At 50.6% G+C, this 20803-nt stretch overlaps 6 protein-coding genes across 6 annotated transcripts; 2 read left to right on the top strand and 4 right to left on the bottom strand.

Moving 5' to 3' along the window:
- Window positions 1-472: 472 nt before the first annotated feature.
- TRIVIDRAFT_59027 (uncharacterized protein) lies at window positions 473-2745 on the top strand (the record flags this gene model as incomplete). Its single annotated transcript, XM_014099432.1, has 3 exons — window positions 473-560; window positions 620-695; window positions 738-2745. 3 exons carry the CDS (start codon window positions 473-475, stop codon window positions 2743-2745), a joined length of 2172 nt encoding a protein of 723 aa, XP_013954907.1.
- Window positions 2746-3933: 1188 nt separating this feature from the next.
- On the bottom strand, window positions 3934-8534 carry TRIVIDRAFT_171147 (uncharacterized protein; the record flags this gene model as incomplete). Its single annotated transcript, XM_014099433.1, has 5 exons — window positions 3934-5517; window positions 5578-7131; window positions 7187-7659; window positions 7714-8253; window positions 8309-8534. Coding segments are annotated over 4 exons (4119 nt in total), but the record flags the coding sequence as incomplete, so codon positions are not given.
- A 1259-nt stretch (window positions 8535-9793) lies between these two features.
- On the bottom strand, window positions 9794-12808 carry TRIVIDRAFT_59028 (uncharacterized protein; the record flags this gene model as incomplete). Its single annotated transcript, XM_014099434.1, has 5 exons — window positions 9794-10378; window positions 10439-11081; window positions 11112-11320; window positions 11387-11605; window positions 11645-12808. 5 exons carry the CDS (start codon window positions 12806-12808, stop codon window positions 9794-9796), a joined length of 2820 nt encoding a protein of 939 aa, XP_013954909.1.
- Window positions 12809-14240: 1432 nt separating this feature from the next.
- On the bottom strand, window positions 14241-15161 carry TRIVIDRAFT_223683 (uncharacterized protein; the record flags this gene model as incomplete). Its single annotated transcript, XM_014099435.1, has 1 exon — window positions 14241-15161. The coding sequence occupies one exon, from the start codon at window positions 15159-15161 to the stop codon at window positions 14241-14243; it is 921 nt and encodes a 306-aa protein (XP_013954910.1).
- A 1326-nt stretch (window positions 15162-16487) lies between these two features.
- Window positions 16488-18829, bottom strand: TRIVIDRAFT_171151 (uncharacterized protein; the record flags this gene model as incomplete). The annotated part of the gene is made up of 1 exon (XM_014099436.1): window positions 16488-18829. One exon carries the CDS (start codon window positions 18638-18640, stop codon window positions 16751-16753), a length of 1890 nt encoding a protein of 629 aa, XP_013954911.1.
- Window positions 18830-19492: 663 nt separating this feature from the next.
- Window positions 19493-20612, top strand: TRIVIDRAFT_171152 (uncharacterized protein; the record flags this gene model as incomplete). The annotated part of the gene is made up of 2 exons (XM_014099437.1): window positions 19493-19527; window positions 19622-20612. 2 exons carry the CDS (start codon window positions 19493-19495, stop codon window positions 20286-20288), a joined length of 702 nt encoding a protein of 233 aa, XP_013954912.1.
- Between the last annotated feature and the right edge of the window lie 191 nt (window positions 20613-20803).

The raw sequence follows: 20803 nt of genomic DNA on the forward strand, positions 1-20803 counted from the left end.
CGTGCAACTCTGTACAGACAAGCTGCACACACCCCTGCCGCACACGCCAGTGGGGTGCCTGAGTGCCCGGGCTTGCCAGGTAAATCTTTTATACCTGTGCTTGGCCCAGGTGCTGGTCTGTTAGTCTCCCCCAGATATCTTTAGACGGACTTGACTCTGTTCTCCTTCTCCCAGTTCCATCTTTTCCTTCTCTTCTTTTATATCCTCCGCATTATCTTGTTCTATTATTTGTCTTGTACACCTATTAATATTCACATTGCTCTTGATTCCGTTCTTTAGTCACCAACTCCTGCTTTACATACGACCCAATTCTTTACCTCTTACGACGACGTGAAATAGAGAGGGCGGCCGCACCGGCTCGAGTTGCTTTCAGCTGCAACGGTGAAACAGGAGAATAGAAAAGCCTCATCTTGATTCGCTGTTCTTTTCTTTTTGTCATATGGCCTAGCCAGCCAATTCTAGGGTTGCCATCATGGGTCTACTCGATTTCTTGAGCAAACGGCCATCTGGCGACACAACGTCTCCGCAGAAGAGCCAGGCTCCTTCTCCACATGCTCGAGGTTTGTCTTTATCCACCAGTGTTCATCAGTGACTCAGTCGCTTCTAACAGCTGTTATAGGCATCATCGCCAGTCGTGAAAACGGAACGAGAACACCGGACCCATCTCAGCGACTGCTCAAGCCTCGGCTTGTGGGTGTGACCGAGGGACGACCCAGAACCAATCCAAAAGATTCCGAGAGCCCACCACCTCAGGCCCAGCTCAAGGCCACTGGACGCAGTCCCAAAGAATCAATAGCTGGCTTATCGTTGAGCAGCGTTCCAAAATATGGCGACCGCGAACGGCCTCAAAGTCGAGGCACGATGGAACGGCTTACACCCTTGACACCGAGCTTCTCACTCCCACGCCGACGCTCTTCGGCGTTTGTCGATATTCTGGATGCTCAAGGGGAGTTCAAACCTTATGATTTTAGGTCAAGACTTCAGGCATCTGGCTCCCGTGAATATGGCGAGGATGTTGCCGATAGAAACATTCAACCTGCCCTAACCGGCTCGCCGCGTCCACATCGCCCACGAGGCAGTGTTTCTACAACTAGCTCTTCCAGAAATACATACGCGGTACCGCCAATCCCTGATCGTTTCAGAGACCAGCCTTCTCCTAGAATCGATCGTAGCGCCCGTCCACCCTCCCGACAGGCTCTTGGTGGTCGCCCAATGTCAAGGGGGAAACTCAGCCCTGCAAGGGAAGATTTCGATATAGCTACGAATTTCGACATCCATGATTTCCATGATCGTCGGCTTCATTCAAAAAGTTCTTACGGACAGATTTCCATTAGTGGTAGCCGTGCCTCCACTCCACAACAAGCTCCAAGGACGGCAGATGGTCGTTACATGCGAGATGAGGGCGACGCATTCTCTCCAGAACTTCGCTCTGCCTCACCACCGGGCGTTCCTCGCTACAAGCCTAGGCAGTATAGTTTACCTAGTGGTAAGGTTCTTTCTGAAACCTTGCCAGGGTCTGTTCGCTCGGCTCGGGAACATCTCAACACTCTTTTACAGCCTCATTCCGACCGATCCAAGCAGTTGCACCAACAGCGCGCAAAGACACCAACCTCTCCCAACCAGCTGCACAGCTTTCGCCATAGGGTCGACAATGACTGGAACCGGTTCAACAGATACGCGGGCGATCATCTCCAACCTGGCCAACCGGCCGCATCTGCTTGGGAGGACGCAGTTGACTCGCCCTCGGAATATGCACCGTCATTTACCTTTGGCAGCTCAGGTAATCTTCAGTTGGAGAGTATGGAGAGGCCACCCCCTTCTATACGCACTTTTGGCAAGCGCGGATCAATTTCATCTTTTGCTCAATCTGATTACTCCAGTCCTCAGCTTACTGGCGGCCGCAGTATCCGTACAGCAGATACCTCCATTGACATACCTCACAATTCGTTTTTCAATGACATGGCATTCATTGGAGGCTCTTCTCGCAATCTTCCGTCTCAAGCTGGTGACAGCTCTGTCGCTCCCGATTTCACTGGGAAAGAGGACGACTCTGGTGGTGAATCTATATTCATATCCCCTGCCACACCGTTAGAGGAGCAACCCAGTTTCATCCCGCTGTCTCCAACCCATCGCCACGGAGGCCTCAGCGTTAGCAGCTATGACGCTACCAGCGTATCCGACTCGGACGCCGATTCCTTTCTCGACAAACAACGACGAGCAGGCAGGGACGGTGAAGCTCTTTTATTCAGAGACCAGGGATTTGGCGATGATGGCAAGAGTCTTCCAGGGCTTTTCAACGAGTCAGAGAGCCTCGCTACGCCCAAATGGCCAGATATGCCCATGACTCCTACAGATGTGTCTGAAATGGGCGATGACGAAGCATCCGTCGTAGGAGTGCCTGCGGCCCTTGGAAAATCCCGGCAAAACACGTCAAGGCCGTTTACCCAGCGTGAGCGGCTGCTGGCTCTTGGCTACGACTACGACTCCGACTCAGACACCGAATCTTCTTTGCAATCCGATGAGCTCCCCGAAGAGCGAGCGCTAAAGCTACTCTCGACTCTGATAAAGAACAATGCAGCCAAGAGCCCTGAAGCCAGGGCAGAGCAGCAGCTTGATATAAAGACAATCGCGAAGCTCCGCAAGGAGGTTAAAAGGAGAAAGCTGCTCGACCCTGCGTCTTCTCGACGAGGAAGCAAACTATCCAGCCAGGAGAACAGCGAGGTCGAAGCCACTACGACGAAATAATGATGATTTACAATAATACTACTACTACAAAATCTGGGATTGGGAGCATTTTATGGGAGGGTTGGGGGGGTGATAGGGTTGGAAAAATCTTCGACAGTGCGCCATTGACATGGGGAATATTTCTTTTGTCTCTTTTTTTTTTTTTTGACTGCATTTTTTTTATTGAAAACATTTTTGAGCAAGGCGTTGTTGATCTGCGATGGATGGGATTATTTTGGAAGGCATATTTTACGCTTGCTGACAGACAGCAGCTGCGTTGCATATGATGAGAGCGAGGATTCTAGCCAGTAATTTTATCTATTCACCTTTATTCTGCCATATTGTCTGCTCCTTTCTGTTCCGCCAAACAACTACTGCGTAATAGCGATTACAATGACACACAATCCGTATCAGTTGGGACTACAGCGGATTCCCTGGAATATGATATCACAGCGTCATCAGCATCTCAACTTTCGTATTGCCCACGTGGTGCCAGGTCTAGAATTGGAACAGGGGTTTTTAAAAGAACAAGACAAGGACTAAAGATTTCGTAGCTTGGTAGCTGACTCGAATATACTATGAGCAAAAAGTATTGCGTTATCTAGAGACCCGCCACAATTCTTCAACGCGAGCATGGGAAGCCCCTGAAACAACCGTAGCTTCGAAACCGGCGAGGGAAAAAAAACGAAACGAAACGAATCCATCCCAGCATAGTAGCCCCGTCCACTACATACGAGTATGGCAACAGCAGAGAAAGACGTCGCCCTAAAAACACGGGAAAACCCAGACTCAGCCCCTCGCACACACCCCCTTCGCTGTCTAGTACCTGGGCTAGCTCGTCGACCCCGTTCAATAGATCTCGTCAGGTCTGTCCCTGCCCCCGTAAACATGCGCCCAGCAATCTCCTCCGAACCAATCACGCCCACGATTTCTTCTCTCTGGACGATCGAAGTGGGTTTTCCATCGACGCGAAGAGTGTTCCAATGCACCTTCCATTACAAGGTACTGCGATAGACCGAGGCTCAGCTATGCAGGCGAAAACGTTAAATCTCTCTGTGCAAGGTGACAGCTGAGCAGTGGCCTCGTCATACCCATCGTTTTGTATCCCCCTGAATGTGGTTCGCCACTCACGCCCCGACTGACTTGAATGTGCGGGTCATGATTCTAGAGGATTGACGCGGCCGTTGTCTAGCTCGAGGCGGTTGCTGGGCCGCCGCTACAATCACACTCCATCTCTCCTCTAAAATGGGCCGCGTCTTGGATAAGTGCGAGTTTCTCCAACGCTAGTTTTGCAACCGCCACCTTGGCCGCCATGCCGCTCTTCGACGATGTAGCGTGGGCAATCACCTTGCCGTGTACCATGAGCGCACAGAGAAGCTCGTTGTCAGACATCACTGCATAACCAGCCTCCATGGGTACTGGCACATTGGCCACATGAAGCCTCCACTGGGTGCAGCAGAAGTCGGTCTGGAGCCTGTGTGCTAGGGCCGTGACAGGGTGATTCGAGGCAAACGACGAGTATAACGCCATGTCCTCAAAGAAGGGTTGGATGAACTTGGTGAAAAAGTTGAGTACGACGGAGAAGGAATATCCCGAGTCAACAAACATGGCCCCTACCAAGGCTTCAACGACGTCAGCTAGAGCTTTTGGGGGCTGTGGCACCTCGATCCAGAAATCCTGGGGGGTAGGTTGAGCTCCAGCTTGGAAGCATCCGCCGGAAGTATATCCCAGATCGCCGCCCTGGGATTTCTGCCGAGCAATCTCCTCAGCTTGCTCAAGCTGCGTTGCGTACCTCCCGATGTCGCCAAGGAGAGCAGATGTGGCCAATAGGATATGCTTGTGAAGACCAAGCTTGACACAGAGACAGCCGAGGAACTGGTTCGACACCATGGCCGTCTTGTGTTCCGTGAGCCACTTTGGATCTGCTTCGGGGAACCGCTTAAACAGAAAGTCTACAACTGCCATGTCCAGCAGCCCGTCTCCCAAGAACTCGAGCTGTTGGTAGTCTGGAATGTTGGTCTCGAACACGTACGATGGGTGTCGGAAGGCACTGCGTGCAAGAGGTGCACACTGGAAGCGGTAGCCCGTGATTTCGGCCACTTTGTCCACGGTGAGGCGCTGTGCGGCGGATACATGATTGCCGTGCCACTTCGGGACTTGGAACGTTGCAAAATAATCCTTGTACTCAAGCATTGTGTGGTGTTCAGAGCAGACCATGGCTGTAACGGCCTTGACCGCCATGTCCATATTCTCGGTGGTGCTTGTCATGTAAGCTGCTCCAATGAGGGCCTCGCAAACATCTGCAATAGACTTGTGCGACAGACAATGCTTGGTCTCCGTTCTGGCCGCCTTGCCTCTCTTCAGCGTCATGTTACTCGGATACCACGTCCGACGGTCAAATGCTTTAGTGCGGATGTAGGCAGGCATGCCCTTCTCCACAGCATGCTCAAATAGATTCTTGTTGCACAGCATCATCATTCGCCCGACGTGATAATGAAACTCATCTGCATCGGGGGCAATAGTGTAGACAGAAATGGTCGTGGCCATCTTCAAGAATGTATCGCCAAGAAACTCTAGGCGCTCGTAATTTTTGCCCATTCCAGGCTGGAAATCGATTTGATGTTCGCCGTGTTCTTCCGTGTTGAAGCTATCCTTTGTCACTGCCTCGAGGGCAAGATCAGAGCAGATGGCCAGGTCGAACAGAGAACATGTTTCAAGAGCTATCAAGACTGAGTCGACTCGATATATTACTACCGGTAAAACCAAGGCTATGGAGACGACATCTACTGGGATCTAGAAACGGGTTAAAATGCTGATGGAACGCAGTCTCGTCTCAAGAAAGGAGAAACTTACCGGTGACACGCGTAGAGGCTCAAGGATGACATAGCAAGTACCATCGCACTCGTCGTCTACAAAGAACTCGTCCAAGAAATTTCGGCGTATTGGAAGAAGCTCTGCATTGACGACTGGCTGGTCATTCCTCCAGTTTCTTCTCTGCCTCGACTTGATAGAAAGGCTGTTGCTGTATTCTTTGATGTTTTGCTCAACCTTTCTGTACCCCAGACTTTTTGGTTGCGGAACGCCTTTTGGCGTTGGATCAGACGGCTTTAGCTCTGCATTGATGCCATGCAAGATGAACTTTCGGGATCCGTCCCACGGATCCGTGGCGAGTTTGTCTTTAAAGAACTCACTTGGAGCATTTTCCCAACGGAGTTGCTCATTATCGTGGGCATACTGCACTGCCTCCCAGTCAATCTCGGCGTCATCGCCGCGGCTTGGCGAGAGCTTGCTGGGAGCAACGAAATATGGAATTTCATGCGACTTGGCATCATATTCCTTGCTAAAAACGTCAGCAAAGAGTCTCAGAGTGAAACTCGCCAGCGCCTCTATTTCGTGAGGCAACACTTCAAACGAAGTTTGGGAATTAGAAAGGCGCATAATCGACGTCTGACCGCCACCAAAAAATAACGGGGTGCTTGGTATATCAGGCAGTGGCTTCCTAGTCAAGAGGATCAGAGGTCGAGATGCCCTGCCGAGAGCTTCCGGCTGGTCAAGGGCAATGATCGTCTGATACAAACTAGTCGGCGGCTCTGGAGCAAGGCATGAAGACCAGAAATCAGGTTTAATTCGCATATCGTACTCGGACTTCTTGTCTGATGAAAGCGCCAGCCTCGCGTTTCGCATGTCGGGCAATTTCTTGGTAAATGCCGGCTGTAAATTTCCATTTATGTACTTTTTGCCGATCAGGTGTACACAGGCTTCAAAGGCAGCTGAACATCTTGCCAACTGCTTGCTCTTTTGCACTTCTCCTGGAAACATCTTGATCGGAGACGCGTCTGGTAGGATAACTCGGGCAACGAACTTCTTGCCGATGGAAGTGACAATGTATTCCAAGGGCAGCAGTCCGTCTATAGCATTGTTTGGAAACGACGAGGCATACTTGGCCAGCACTTCCAAGCTCGTGATGAACGTAAGCTGAGCGCCTGTTCCAGCGACAGTATACCTCTTCTGAGTCACTTGTTCTTGAGCAGCCAACACATCAGGGCCAATGACAAAATCCGGAACTTTGCGATCCTCCGGTAATGCAGAGCAAAACTGTCGCAGTGCATGAGCATCCCTGGTTGCCCGTCGTAGTTTACGCATATGCTCCAGATTTCCCTCTTCCATCATGCTGACATAAAGAGACGACTTTTGTCGCGCTCGGCCTTTGGACTGGATATATTGAATCGCAGATGTGTACAGATCAAATCGGATAATAACATCGCACTCTGGTATATCAATTCCTTCCTCTGCAACCGATGTTGCAAACAGACAATTCGTTTCACCGTACCGAAATTTTTGTAGGGACATTATCTGGTCCCTGTAAGACATGTAGGCAGCGCTGGCGGTGGAAGTATGAGAACCAATCTAACCAAATAATAAGTCAATACCTGTGACAAAGGATCTGTATGGTTAGTCTTACCATGTAAGCCGCCTTCATTCCAGGAATCTCCATCCCCGGCTGCTGAAACAGATCTGCTAGAAGAAAGGCAGTTGATCGTGCTTCCACGAATACAATGCATCTCTTTGCTTGCCGCTTACAGAAAGCATCTTCAAGGACTTCATAAAGCGTCTTTACTTTGGACGAAAGTTCTGGCGAGCCGGCCTGAATGGGCCCAAAGACATGGTCCCGGATAATCCCTTTCACTTTAGCGATGGCCGCCATCGCCTCATCGCCAGCGGAGACATCGAGCTCCAAGTTATCCCGTCCAGTCCTTGCTTCGATTCTAAGCATCTCGTTGTCTGTGGTTAGGAGTTGCCAGTAGCGGTCAGCGCACCATGTCCCCAAGATTGAGGATGCGCTGGCTGCAAATTCCAGATGTCTTCTGAATTGAGGATTGCTGCGGACACAGCGCGATATCAAATCACAAAGCCTCGTCTTTGAGAATTCGGGATCTTCTAATTTGTCATAGAACTCCTTGACCTCGACCTGCTGGCGATTTGCCTGACTTTGCATCAAAGCTTCGTCGGAGATGGTGGCGATTTTGGAGCACAGCATGCTCTCCAATTCAGCGGCGGCATACCGGACATCCTTTGTCAAGGCATCAACGGGCGATGCTGTCATACCAAGAATACGAGGCCGTTCATCTCGTGAGCGGAGATAATGGTCTTTGATGATACGGGCATAAGGATGACTTTTCTTTGCATGGTGTGCCTCGTCGAAGACCATCAGGTTGATCTGGCCCATGGAGATGAACCCACAAGCCAGGAGGTCGAGTAAGATCTGTGCTGTGCACACAAAGGCCATGTTTTCCGCAAATTGGCGATCCCAGTATTCTTGAGATCTAACTACGCCTGTCATTTCGCCGAAAAACTTGCCAATAGGGAACTCGAGGTTGGTGGTCAGAACGGCATGTTGCTGAAAACACAATGCAACCTTTTCCACGAGGAAAAAGGCAATCTTATGCTCGCTGCCTTCGGCGCGATTTTCCAGCTCTGTTTGGAGAACATGTCGCATGAGAAGGGCTGCAATTAATGTTTTTCCGGAACCTATATATCAATCAGTTATAAAGGGAAACCTAGTAGAGGACTTGGAGGCCCATACCTGTATCAAGAACGACAATTGTATTCTCTTCTCTTGCTCTCTCGTACAGTTCAACTTGGTACTCGCGAGGGCTCGTGATGATCTTTTGGTGGAAGCTATCTCTGACGAGACTTATAGTTGATAACTTGTCGAGCTGACGATCCAGATCTGCCTTGGAAGCTGTAGTGATTTCTCGCTGGTTCTTGGTCAGCCAGTCTTGAAATGCCAAATCTTGCTGTCTTTTCTTGGCTATCGGTGCTTTTTGTGCGTCAGAAGTTTCGTTGGATTGATCGACATCTTCGACTCCATCGACCTCATCGACGTCCTCTGGAGCGTTCGTAATCTGCTGCTCTTTGAAAGGCTCTGATGCTGAGTCTTTGGGTCGTATCAGTAGAACAAAATCTGGTGGCTTGGCTGTAAAATCCTCCGCATCCTCAGCAGGAGTAACGAGGGGTTTATCCGCTGGCGTCAACATCCTCTGTGACGACGCTGGCTCCAGCAGCAGGCCACCGCTATCCGACATCTGGAGCTGATGCAGTTGTTCCTGGATAAAAGGATGATAATCACATCAGATTCCAGGTTTAGAAAGGGGAGGCAGATTGGAGAAAGCTGCTGCACAAATTGCTCGTCTGGGCCGTAATCTCTGCGAAGAAGAGCAGATGGAATAGAAAGCGAGTTGCAGCAGCAGCAAAGGAGAAATTTGCGAGAGAAGGCACAAAAAGAGAAAATCCGCGAGCGGTGAATGCGTTTACAGTTGGCGAGGCTGCGAGCACCAAGTGGCAGGAGAAGCAAGGCAGAGAGGCACGTGCAGTTTCTACAGCCTTGCCTGGACAGCGGGTAGATGCAGCTGATATGCGCTTTTCCTTAGGGAGGTAACACGCTGTTTGTCACTCTTGAGTATGTCGTTTGCCGCTCTGTGAAGCCTTTGCTTTCCTTGGTGCTTCTTGATTTCTGCTTGCTAGTTGCAGCGAGAAAGAAACAGCGTCACATCATCACGGGTCACAGAGCACAACAGTTTCCACGCCATGCCTTGAATACTTAGGTGTCACAATACAAGTTTTTATTTCAACCATGATTCCTTAGAATATCCGTACAAAAATAACTCAAACATGAAATCCGGGTGCGTATGTCCCCTCGCATCATCGTACAAGGAGACAAGGACTTGTTGCTGGACAAAGATGCCTGGCATGTACCAACGCAAGCCCATCACCAAACCAAATAAAACCAAGCCAGCCGTTGTAAATGTGACAGCACATCTCGAACCAATCATGTCGAGCTAGACCGTCTCGCATTTTCGTTCGTTGGACCAATCACTCAACAAGACAAAAGAGAGTCTCTCTGAGTATACACCCCATATGGTCCATTTCTGACAGACGAGTCGATAACGTATACATCCAGTACAGTGATGAAAACAAAAGAAAAACAAGAAAAACAGGAAAATAGGAAAAGATTTCTCATTCGTCAATCTTCGTTGTCGTGTTAAAAGAAAACGAGCAAGAAGAACGACTATTCAAGAGCTAGTTGCGATTGCTGCTCTTCGGATTCATCGTCAGTCTCGAGATCAGACCAAAGTTCTTGAAAGGCAATGGAGGCTTCGATGGCATGGATTGCAAAGATTGCTGTGTCAGTAACACCTGCAAACTCGGCTATCCTAGCAATCGGTCCATTCTCTGATCGGTGTAGGCGTTCGATTCGAGTATATTCGGCCTCCCTCGAGACAATAGCTGCCTGAGCGACGTCTTGATCTATCTGATGTTGCCGTGGGACCGGTAATTCTGTATTCGTCCGGTCCGCGGTTAGAGCATAGCAAGCCTGGACAGCTTCGACAGCAAATTCAGCATCCTCGGCAGCCCAAGCGCATTCGGCTGCAGATACAGGTGGTGGGCGCGCGTTGATATGTTCCCCTCTCATCATTCCAAAATGGTTTTCCGATCTCCGAATCCTACAGTTTCGTCTTCTACACGGTCTCTGTTGGATATCACAGGCAGTCGAGATCTCTGACTCAGATTGACCTGGTTCTGGCACAATACATTGACACTGATCTTCTCCTTCTAGTCTTGGAGCTTCAATCACGACCGGTAGTGATGGTTCCTATCATAAGTTAACCTAGTTTGAACAAGACGGCCACTGGTGTAGGTGCAAGATGCTTACATATACCTCTGCGGCAGCATATGAACGAGCCAAGCTGCTTCGCGTTTGGACACGAGGCAGAGTTACTGCTGTTCTTGCTGCTGCTGCTGTTCCTGCTGCTGCTGCTTCTTTGGCGTCGGCTTCTTGCGTTGGCTTGGACCCGCCTTGGGAGTCTTGGGGGCTTTTGGAGCCTTGGGAACCTTGGGAGCCTTTGGAGCCTTTGGTTTCGCCGGCTTTTCTTTTTGGCTTGGACGGCCGCGCTTTGTTCCCTTGGAGCTTCTCGGAAATAGTTTCAGTACACCGTTCCATCTCCAGAGCATATTGCAAAGATTCGCGAGCACGGGCACTAGGCCGACGCTTTCGCTTGCTTCTTTCCAACACTACTACATTGGTATCCGGCTCAAGGCCCTCTGCGGGTTTCAGATCTTCTGGAAGACTTTGTTCGGGTTCTTCTTCCACTGCTCTCGGCGCCTCAGGCTGACTACAGCATCCTAATTCAGCAAACTGTCTGATGAAGCCAGGGTTCTGGGGGACTTGTCCAGTCACTGAAGGGATGTCTGCCGCGATGCCAACCACGAGTTGCCCTTTGCTATTGCTTGTCATGAAACGTTCTCGAGCAGTTCCGATCCGAGACCTTGGCACGTTATTGTGAAGCGGCGCGGTACTTGATTGGATGGGAGAAGATTGTTCATACCTTTGAGCTTGCTCAGGGGACTGCTGGCCCGGGGAAGTCTCCGGCGTCTGAGCACATGGGTCAGCGGCCCTAGCATCTTGTCTCTGGAGAATACCATGTCGTATAGCAGTAAGACGGGAAGACTTTTGTGTTCTCAGCTCTTCAGGAATAGGGCTTGATTCCATATCGGCTGCATCCTCAGCGAGGTGAAGAGGGATGTATTCCCAGCTCTACAAATGCATCGCAGCGTCAGTCAACCAACTGTTAGTCCACTCAAGCGTCCCACGAAAACTCACATATCCATGAGGATACCCATTGTCGATTTCCCACTGGGTCTTGGCCAGTCCTCCCGGAGCAGTCTGAGGCTGCAGCTCTGGAACCAAGCGCTTCAAAGCCCCGCGAGCCTCGTCTGCCTTCTGTTGCCTCTGGTATTGTGGGATCGGCATGGGCATGGGCCCACCACTGCGCAGGTCTGTCGAGATAGTGTTCAAAACAGCCTGAGCTTCGGGGGATATCTCACCATCATCACGTACAGGCTCACCTTCCTAAGGAACAGCCTGCTGGAGCATTCCAAGAAACGCATCGTTCTTCATCGCATTGCCTCTGCGAGCATTGGACGCGTTGCGGCGGTTGTTTCTTCCATTCTGTCTGATGACTTCCTTAACATCATCGGCACGGACCAACCGGGCGACGGCAACTCTTCGAAGAAGTCGGTAATCCATGCAGTCTCTCAGGATGGGGACGTCAATCTGAATGCGAGCAAAGTCCTTGGGCTCTTTCACGTCAACCCATTTTTGGAGATCGACGTTATGGTTGACAATTCCTCGTTCGTGAAGGAAGTGGAGGCCCATGTGAACATCTTCCTGAGTGATGCGGTCATGGGGCATCAGTGGGCGATGCTCATGAATCCAATTAGCGAGCAGCATGTCTTGCTGCTCGGCATGTCCGCCGAAGGCTTTGACCCGATCAGCGACGCTGTGTTCGAAAGCATTCCACTGATCACAGAAGTTGATGTAGCTGGTGACGAATTCATGAACCTGGTGTTTAGAAAGATCAAGTTGCGAGATGATGACGACGGAAAACGGACGCTGCTCGCTGAGGCGCAGAATGATGAGCCATCGCACGCCCAAGCTGAGGTCTTCCCATCTGAGGCTCCGTTTGTTGGCGGTAGAAGCCGAAGCAGTTTGATGGTTTCGCGCGCCAGAAGGATAAATCTTGGGTATGCCAGGAAGCAGCCCTCTCTCTGCCATGGCATCACGAGCCTTCCACCAATAGAAGGACTCAGGAGTCAGAAGTTCCTCTGCAATATCTCGCTCAGCCCAACCCTGATACAAAAACGGAGATTCTGAAGCTGATGCCGCATCCGCAACTGTTGCTGCTGCAGGTGGTTGCGCAGGTGGTTGCGCAGGCTGGGGCAAATGCGCAACGCGGGCTCTACGGCTTCGAGGTCGAGTTCCTGCATCAGGGCCCAAGGTTCCTACAATGCCGTTAGTTGGATCCATGAGATAGAAGGAGTGGTAGGCATTGCTGATGGATTTACCGTCAGGCCACAAGGGAAGATCCGCTTCGTTCGTGGGGGCTCGCTCAAGTCTTGGATTGCCAAACGGCAGGTCATAGTAACGCGGTTCTATGGCTAGGTCTGGGAAGAACTCAGATGCCTCAGGCAAATCATCGCTTCGCGAATTGAACACGACATCGGGAGTGCCATCGTACGACATGATGAATGTTCTTTGATGAAGATTCCTGGCGGGATTGTTCTCGAGTTGCTGGAGAGTTGACGGTAAACTGATCTAATCTTCTGAATTGACCATTTTAGTATTTGTGTTGGGGGGGCAGATGCATAACACATACCGTAAGTCTCGGATATATCGAACCAGGTACGGGAAGATAGGGAAGAATGAACGCAAAGTGAATGGTGATTAGATTCAGGCAACGCCTCTCCCCTCAGTACGGCTCCTGGCGATCGACAATACAGAGTAAGGATACCAAGTGACACAATACTGCGTAGAGAGACGGGGTGTGATGGACGGGTATTCTGAGGTCGAGGTCTGCAGAAACTCTGGTAACCATGAGGCTCGGGGAGAGAAGTACGCGTGTCCAGAATCCCCAACGCGTGTGGGATAAACAGAAAAACAAACAGATTACCTTACATAGGGGGAGCAAAGATCGGATGAAACGAGGAAAATCGCAGCCTGGCCAGATGGCAGACAGCTCTTGGCTGGAATGTTGTCAGGTGGCCAGCTGTGAAGGAAAAGAAGAAAAAACGAAGACACTTTTTATCGTGATGGAAGATGCCGAAGGTCACAATAAAGTAAGATAATTGAATTATTTAAAGTCTCTTTGTGGAAATATGCTTTGGGCTTGGGAATAAGTTATAGAGGTTATAATTCGGATGGCGTATGGGTAGACGATGAAGTTGAGATGGAAGCAAAGTTACAGCAGAATTAACATGTCTATATCAAGCCATTGCATACACCAAACAGCGTCGAGAGCAAGCATCTTGATCCATAATTTGCCATCAAACCTACTCAAGCCTTCTTGACACAAGTGCTTTGATTGAACCTCCAAGTACGATTATATTCTTTTGGGATTTGAGTTTAGTCTTTTGATCCAAGGGCTGGGAAAGGCGTTTCTTTAACCGACTAGGTATCAAAGCGTATGGCTCGAACATGGATCCTATGAGAAAATAGACCTTTTGTACCTAGAAGAAAATATAAGAAACCAAAGAATAACGTATTAGAAAAGCTCAAAGTTTCGAAAAGGACCAAACTCCCAAACGCCTTCTCTTGCATCTTCCCCTTGTAAAGCCAAGCTCTCCTTCCAAATGCACACATTCGTGCCATAATCCTGGTGCAACCGGTATGCTATGCTCAATCATCCATCAAGTCATCATGTCCGAGATCCATGTCAATTCTACCGTATAGCCGTTGTTTATTAGCCTCGAAATGTGAAAAATTCCATGATTCTGCCGTGAAACCTTTACTCGCATGACGTCGGATAGCCAACTGCGCAGCAAATCGGCATCTATAGAACGCAATCCCCTTTTCCTGTAACGCCGTGGCAGTATGCTAACAAGCTCGTGATTGTGCCGAATAGATGGTATGTCCTCATACAGGGCTCGCTCTCGTATTTGCGCGAATCGTACTCCCATCAATACTCGACATCTATAAAGGGTGCGAAATCCCTTCGGCCCAAGAAGCGGTCGTAGTCGCCAACAGTGTCGCAGTTGGTTCCCCCCACATCTTCCTCAACCCCTTCCATCATGTCATCGAGGTCGCGCTTGGTGTTCGCCTTGCCTTGGACGAAGACGGCTTGCATATGGTCGTTTGCATTGTGAGATTGACCTGCCACGGTGACACCAGCATTGTTGAGGTCCTGCCAAGTCAAAAATGCTTGTTTGGCTTCTTCGTCGAAGTTAGCGCAAAACCGTTGAACACTAACAAACTGAACTGCCGCCATCATATCCTGCCCGAACATGGCCATGACATAGGCAACGACGAGAGAAGGCGAGAGCATGTTGCCCGTATCACAGGTCACCAGAAGCTTGCCCCGACAGGTACCAGCTGTCATATGGTGCACAGAGAGAAGATGGGTGTTGATGACGCTAACAACTTGGTGGAATGCCCTGACTAACTGACTTGGTTCGACATCGATATAACAAAGGGGAATGTCAAGCGCCGTGGTTGCTTTGTTGACGCTGGGGAGATTAAGGGGAGCTCGAGCGTCACGAACAACGACAAGCATAGAGAAGGCCTCTCGCCGCAGGAACTCATGATCTCGAACGATGCTTGTGGGACCTAAAGAGAGGAAATCGAGAATGTGTTGGGCATCTCTGCGCTGCTCATATCTCCAGCGGGTGGAGCGATCAACCGAGATTTGCGTCCTGTTGCCGGTAACGATGGTGAATTGCTCCCTGGAGATTTTCCTGGGATCAACAAGGTCGTATGAGGGCTCAAGCTTGATGGTCTTTTGGCCTTGGACGGGAACGGTGATTTTGGGCGGACTTGGAGGGCGATAGCTGTATGCCGCAGAGCGGATGACGGCGCTCTGCACCGGGTCCTGGCAGCTCATGGCGAGGAAGTTGAACAGCAGCGTTTGCTCAAAAGGGCACGTGAGATGACTTGTTGTCGGTATCAAGAGATGGGTTGCAAATATGGCGAGAAGGATGAAGCTGAGAGCTTCTTGGGGGTGGTCGAGTCGGCGGATGGATTCGACGCAAGGGAGGGAGAGGGGGTGGGAGCTGAGAAGGGCTTAGAAGGGCTGAGACGAGCCGAGACGGGCTGAGGAGAGCTGAGAAGAGCCGAGAAGAGCTGAGAAGAAAAAGAAATAACGAAGAAGAGGTTGGGTGGAGAAGAAGAGACGTGTATAACGGGAAGAGACTGAGATACTGAGATAATCCGAAAAGGAAGAGCTGGAGATGCTGGAGTGTTCAGTTATTGAATGAGGCAGAAGTGACGTGAAGGACGAGGACAGAAGAGAACGAGGGAGGTTCGGCGTGGAGGCGTTGAATCAGGTGGCTCAGCGGTCCATGTACGGGCATGTTTGGCACCTGCAGATGGTGGTATCACCGCCGCCAGCAGGTACAGCACGGCGCTAAAGGTGCTGAGGATGCCGCACGTACAGCGCCTACGATTGGCAAGATGCGCTGAGGCTCTGCTGTAAATTCTAAATTCACGGCCACGGGGAACATGTTCCGGAGCGGCGATGATTGTTCGGGGCTCCATCCACGTAAACCGGCCAATCAGGTGCAGCCGAGACGAACAAGGCGAGAATGCATTCACAATGGCGAGGTATAGTAATTCAACAAAGCCGACAAGCAAAGCGCATTGATCATGCGAGTGGGTAATTCTTTTGTCTTTTGCTTTTTCTTTTCCCCTCCATCTTTTTACGTTTTGGCTTTCTGGGATCCATCCAATTGCGTTTTTTGCTTCGTCATTTACCATTGATAGTCGTGTCTAGTTACTAAACATCGCGTATCGCAATCACAGGTGTCATGTCAGCACTCAATCGCAAGCTGAACCGATTGCCCAATGATAATCGTGCTTGTGTCACAGCGGAGGAAAAGCACCATTATATGAACAGATGATCTTTCAAGTATAAGAGAAGACCTATTTATTGCGTGCTAATATAATCAATGTCGAGTCTCTGATATACATCTAATCTGGTATTGGTTTGATGCTACACACCTACATTTATCCAGGGTAGCTGATGTTATCCCACCCAAGTGAACCAACAGCTCCCAACATGGCACATCACGGCGACAATGAGCACGGAAAAAGACCATCATCAATTACAATATTATCCCACCTCCACAGCGAGGATATCATGTGAGAATTCCCTCCTCACAAACGCCGCGCAATGCCGTGCTTCTCGGTTCACATATTTTCTCTCTTTATACTAATCATACAGCCTTTTTGTTGATCCCATCTATACCCTTAATCGTACAGTTTGCGAAAGCTCGCCCATACCGCTGCTCATATCTTTCCAGGTCAAGTAAGTGGATGCCATCTCTTTTACAAAATCGAAAATTCACCCCATCACCACCCCGGTTCTATCGGGCCGCATAACCGAAAGCAAACGAAGGAAAAGGGTTTGGTCGATATCACCCAGAAACACCCAGAGAACATAGCACAGCTGTCAAACCAAGACACACAGGCTCATCACGCAACGCGCACCGCATGTTTTCTCCCCCCTACCACTTCATCAATGACATAGTCATCATCTGAAAACTGCTCCACTTCGTCTGCATCCCCCTCGCCAATCACCGTCCTGCTGGCGTCGCGGGATTTCGCTAGTAGACGCTTGGTCTTGCGTCTGCGCTCCAGATGCTCGTCGCTAAAGTTGAGACGCTCCAGTGTCTCCATGAGCTTCTCCTCCACCAGCGATCGCACGTGAAAAGCCAGGGCCTGGCTGCGGAATACGCCTGAGTAGCGGTACGAGAGCCACACATACTGGTTGACGGCGACATGTAGTGACTCTAGCTTGGCGAGATACTTTTCCTTTACTTGAAAGTCCTCCATTTTTAGATCTAGGTACTCCAACGGTATCTCCTCAATATCAAGGAGATCCCCCTTTGAGTTTGTGGCGACGACTTGCGCGAGAGCTCGGAGCACGTCTATAGCCCTGTCTGCGCGAAGCGCAACAGGCAGGTAGCAAAACGTCAACCTATCGTGGATCGTAAGCGGGATATCCTGAATAATGTCTGCAATTTCCAGGATATCTGATCCCAGCCCGATCCTGTATAGAGAGCTGACTGTTGCCGTCTCTTGGATTCTCTTGAGGATAAAAGATAGTGGTGTGTCCGGTGGGAAATAAGAAGCAAATCGCTCCACGATGCCCGCGGGAGGTTGGATACAGGCCGCCTCAATATCGTCCACACTCTTCTGAAAGGCTCGCTGTACGCTTTTCAAATCGGCCCGGTCCATGGTGGTGACAAGGCCAACCTTTTCTGTTTCGTCCGCTGAACCATCAGGATTCTGTGCAGATCTGTATCGCCCCGCTCGCCCACCAATTTGCTTGATTTCGGGGAATGTCAGCAGTCGGTTTTGACTGCCGTCATACTTTGTAACAGACTCCAGAATCACACGTCGAATCTCAAGATTCAAGCCCATGCCAATCGCATCACTGGCAACGACAAAGTCGTAGTCGTTATCTGGATCGTTGAACAGGGCTGCTTGCTGGGCACGGACTTCTGGTGGTAGGGATCCGTAGATGATTGCGCAACGCCTTCCGGTGTTCTGCTCGATACGTTGTTTCAGAGCGTGTAGATTGAGACGGCTGAAAGCAACAATGGCATCTCCTTTCTGCAGGCTATTGTAGTCTCCATTGAGCGCTTTGTCCATGGTTTTAAGAGGACTCAGGCGTTCGTATCGGTGAACGACACACTTGTCTCCTATGCTAGCGCACATGGCCTGTATGACCTTGACGGCTCGCTCCTCGCCACATACGTGGACCTCTTTGGCCTGTACTCCAAGGACGGCAGATGTCCACGCGTTTCCACGGTCGGCATCAGCAATCATCTGGATCTCGTCAATGACGGCGACATCGAACCGGGTGTTGAGGGGAATCATCTCCACTGTGCAGCTTGAAAAGTACTGATCCGCGTCTTCGGGAATCCGCACTTCCTCACCCGTGATGAGAGCGCACGGGATATTCTTTGCCTTGAAGCGCTGGTACACCTCGGTGGCGAGCAGTCGAAGAGGTCCAGCGTAGACTCCGCACTTGGAATTCTCAAGGGCCTTGAGTGCGCGGTAGGTTTTGCCGGAGTTCGTAGGCCCAACGTGAACATGAATCGTGCGCTGCATCGCTCGAGTCGCAGGAAACCACTCGTGCGGGAATCGAAAGTCTAGCAAGCGTCTATGGCTGTCCTGGACGTCCTTGGAAAACCGCTGGCCAACAATGAAAGACTGGAACGAGTACTGGACCTCTTTGCTCAGGCCCTTGATGTCCTTGTTGATAAAGGCATCACGCAGGTTCCAAAACACAGGATTCTTGTCACGGCGGGTGATGCCCTTTTCCGCCAACGAAAAGGCATGGTCGATGGCGTCCATGAAGAGCGCCGCATGCCGACTCAGCTCATCCTCGCCAACGGTGACGCCAAGCTGTGCTGCCCCCAAGCGATTGAGCACGACCTGGAAGCGATGGAGGACGGTAGAGCGGAAGACTTTATGGCGGCCGCTATACTTGCCAAAATCGAGCCGCAGTCTGGTGTTGGGATCATGACCATGGCTGACCTGTGCGTATATGTGTAAATGTGAGCCGTGTTCCCTCTTGAAAGCTCATAACATCCAGAAGCGAAACTCACCGAATCAACCCGGGAATGAAGCACGGGCTTTACAGGTCGTTTTGAACCGGTACTCAGCGCTTCCTTGAGTGTTATCAGCCTTGGCTTGAAAGCCGTTGGCTTACTGGCCTTGTGAGGCGGAAGCCTTGATAAGTGAGATGTGGTTGAGAGATGGCGCAGACATGCCGCTCTAAGCTGGCCTCTAAAAGAGCCGTTCTGGGCCAGAGCTCTCATGACAGCAGCGGAAGTGTCGCAGGTATCATGATATTGTCGCTGCAATGAAGAATAAAAAGCAGAATCGACAGATTTTGCTGCAAAACCACACTCGCCTACCCTACATGACGGCCATGCTTGAGATTTGGAACAAACTTTTCGATCCAATGGCAGGCCTCGGAGATTTCCCGGAGGCGGATTAGCGTTTGGCCGCGGACCTGCAGCCAAGGCGGCAAACTGTGGACGCAGTTTCGTCATAGTTTCAGCGAGCTGCCTGCATCTTACAATCACCCAGTTCTGCTTTGTTTCTTCGATTGCGCCCCTGCTCGCCCCAACTTTGTTCAACAAACACCAGACTCGAGATTCGAACATCATTATACAAGGCGACCCATCATCCACTGCCAAAATGGCGTCTTCTTCAGCTGCCACTCCGCTCCTTTAGTACGTATAAGCTCTTGAAGCTATAGGGGGTTTCATACTGGCGGGCAGCCTACAGGCTTGGTATTTGCTAACAAAGGATCACCCTTCTTCGCAGCTCCTGCATCGCCCACAAGACCACAATCCTATCCGAATGCACCATCTCTGCCTCGTCACAGACCTCGTCGCTCGCTTCCCTCATCCTCCCAAAGATTGAGCACACAACCCCTCAGAAGTTGACATACACGCACGGCCAGAACCAGATCCACTATGTCGCCGAGGCGCCATCTGAGTATCCCGAGCACCCGGCGGCCGGCGGCCTGACGTTTCTCGTCATTGCAGACTCATCGCTGGGCCGTCGCGTTCCATTCGGCTACCTGCTAGAGATTCGCAAGCGATTTTTCGAGAAATTCCCCGAGCACAGCGACTTTGCCGACATGCCCAACTACGGCGCCGGGTCGTTCAACTCGGAGATGAAGAGCCTGATGGTGGAATTTGGCACGACGAGCGGCGGCATGAACGACGCGATTGGTAATGCGAAGCGCGAGATTGACGATGTTAGAGGCATCATGACGAAGAATATCGAGAGCTTGCTTGAGCGAGGCGAGCGGATCGACCTGCTTGTCGACAAGACGGACAGACTGGGGAGCAGCGCTCGCGACTTCCGGGTCCGGAGCCGCGGGCTGAAGCGCCAGATGTGGTGGAAGAATGTCAAGCTCATGGCACTCCTGATCCTGGTTGTGGCTCTCATCATCATGATTATTGTCATTTCAATCAAGGGCTAGACATGGAGATGATGCTGCCATGATGTTATTTTCTATTGCGTTTGCTTTCTCTTCTGTCTTTTCTTCCTTGATGGGAGCAGCGAAGCCTAGATGCTGCAACATGTATTCATAGTAGGGATCTGATGTTTTTTTGGGAGTCAAAGGGAGAATGCACACCTCACGAGGAATAATTGGTTTTACTTGCGAACAACGGGACCTTGGGCTGAAAGTACTTTGAGTTATAATTATAACGCGACGCTATTTCTTTTCAACGTGCAAGCAGATATTACTTTGTAGTAGTAGTATAGCCTTTTCAAGCCAGCAAATGCACATTTCAATGTTGTTACTCTGAATGGTATCTCAACTGCCTGCTGCACCGACCCAACTGAAGTTCTACAAAAGAGGAACGATGCTAATGCCTAGACAACCCCGTAGAACAGGTCAGAATCACCATCTCGCAACTCACACCCCTGGCATCTCATCACCGCAACTTACCTAGTACCGAATGCCTTCATAACTTGGGCGCATTTGCGCCA

The sequence above is a fragment of the Trichoderma virens genome, assembly GCF_000170995.1.
Source record: "Trichoderma virens Gv29-8 chromosome Unknown TRIVIscaffold_78, whole genome shotgun sequence".
NCBI lineage: Eukaryota > Fungi > Ascomycota > Sordariomycetes > Hypocreales > Hypocreaceae > Trichoderma > Trichoderma virens.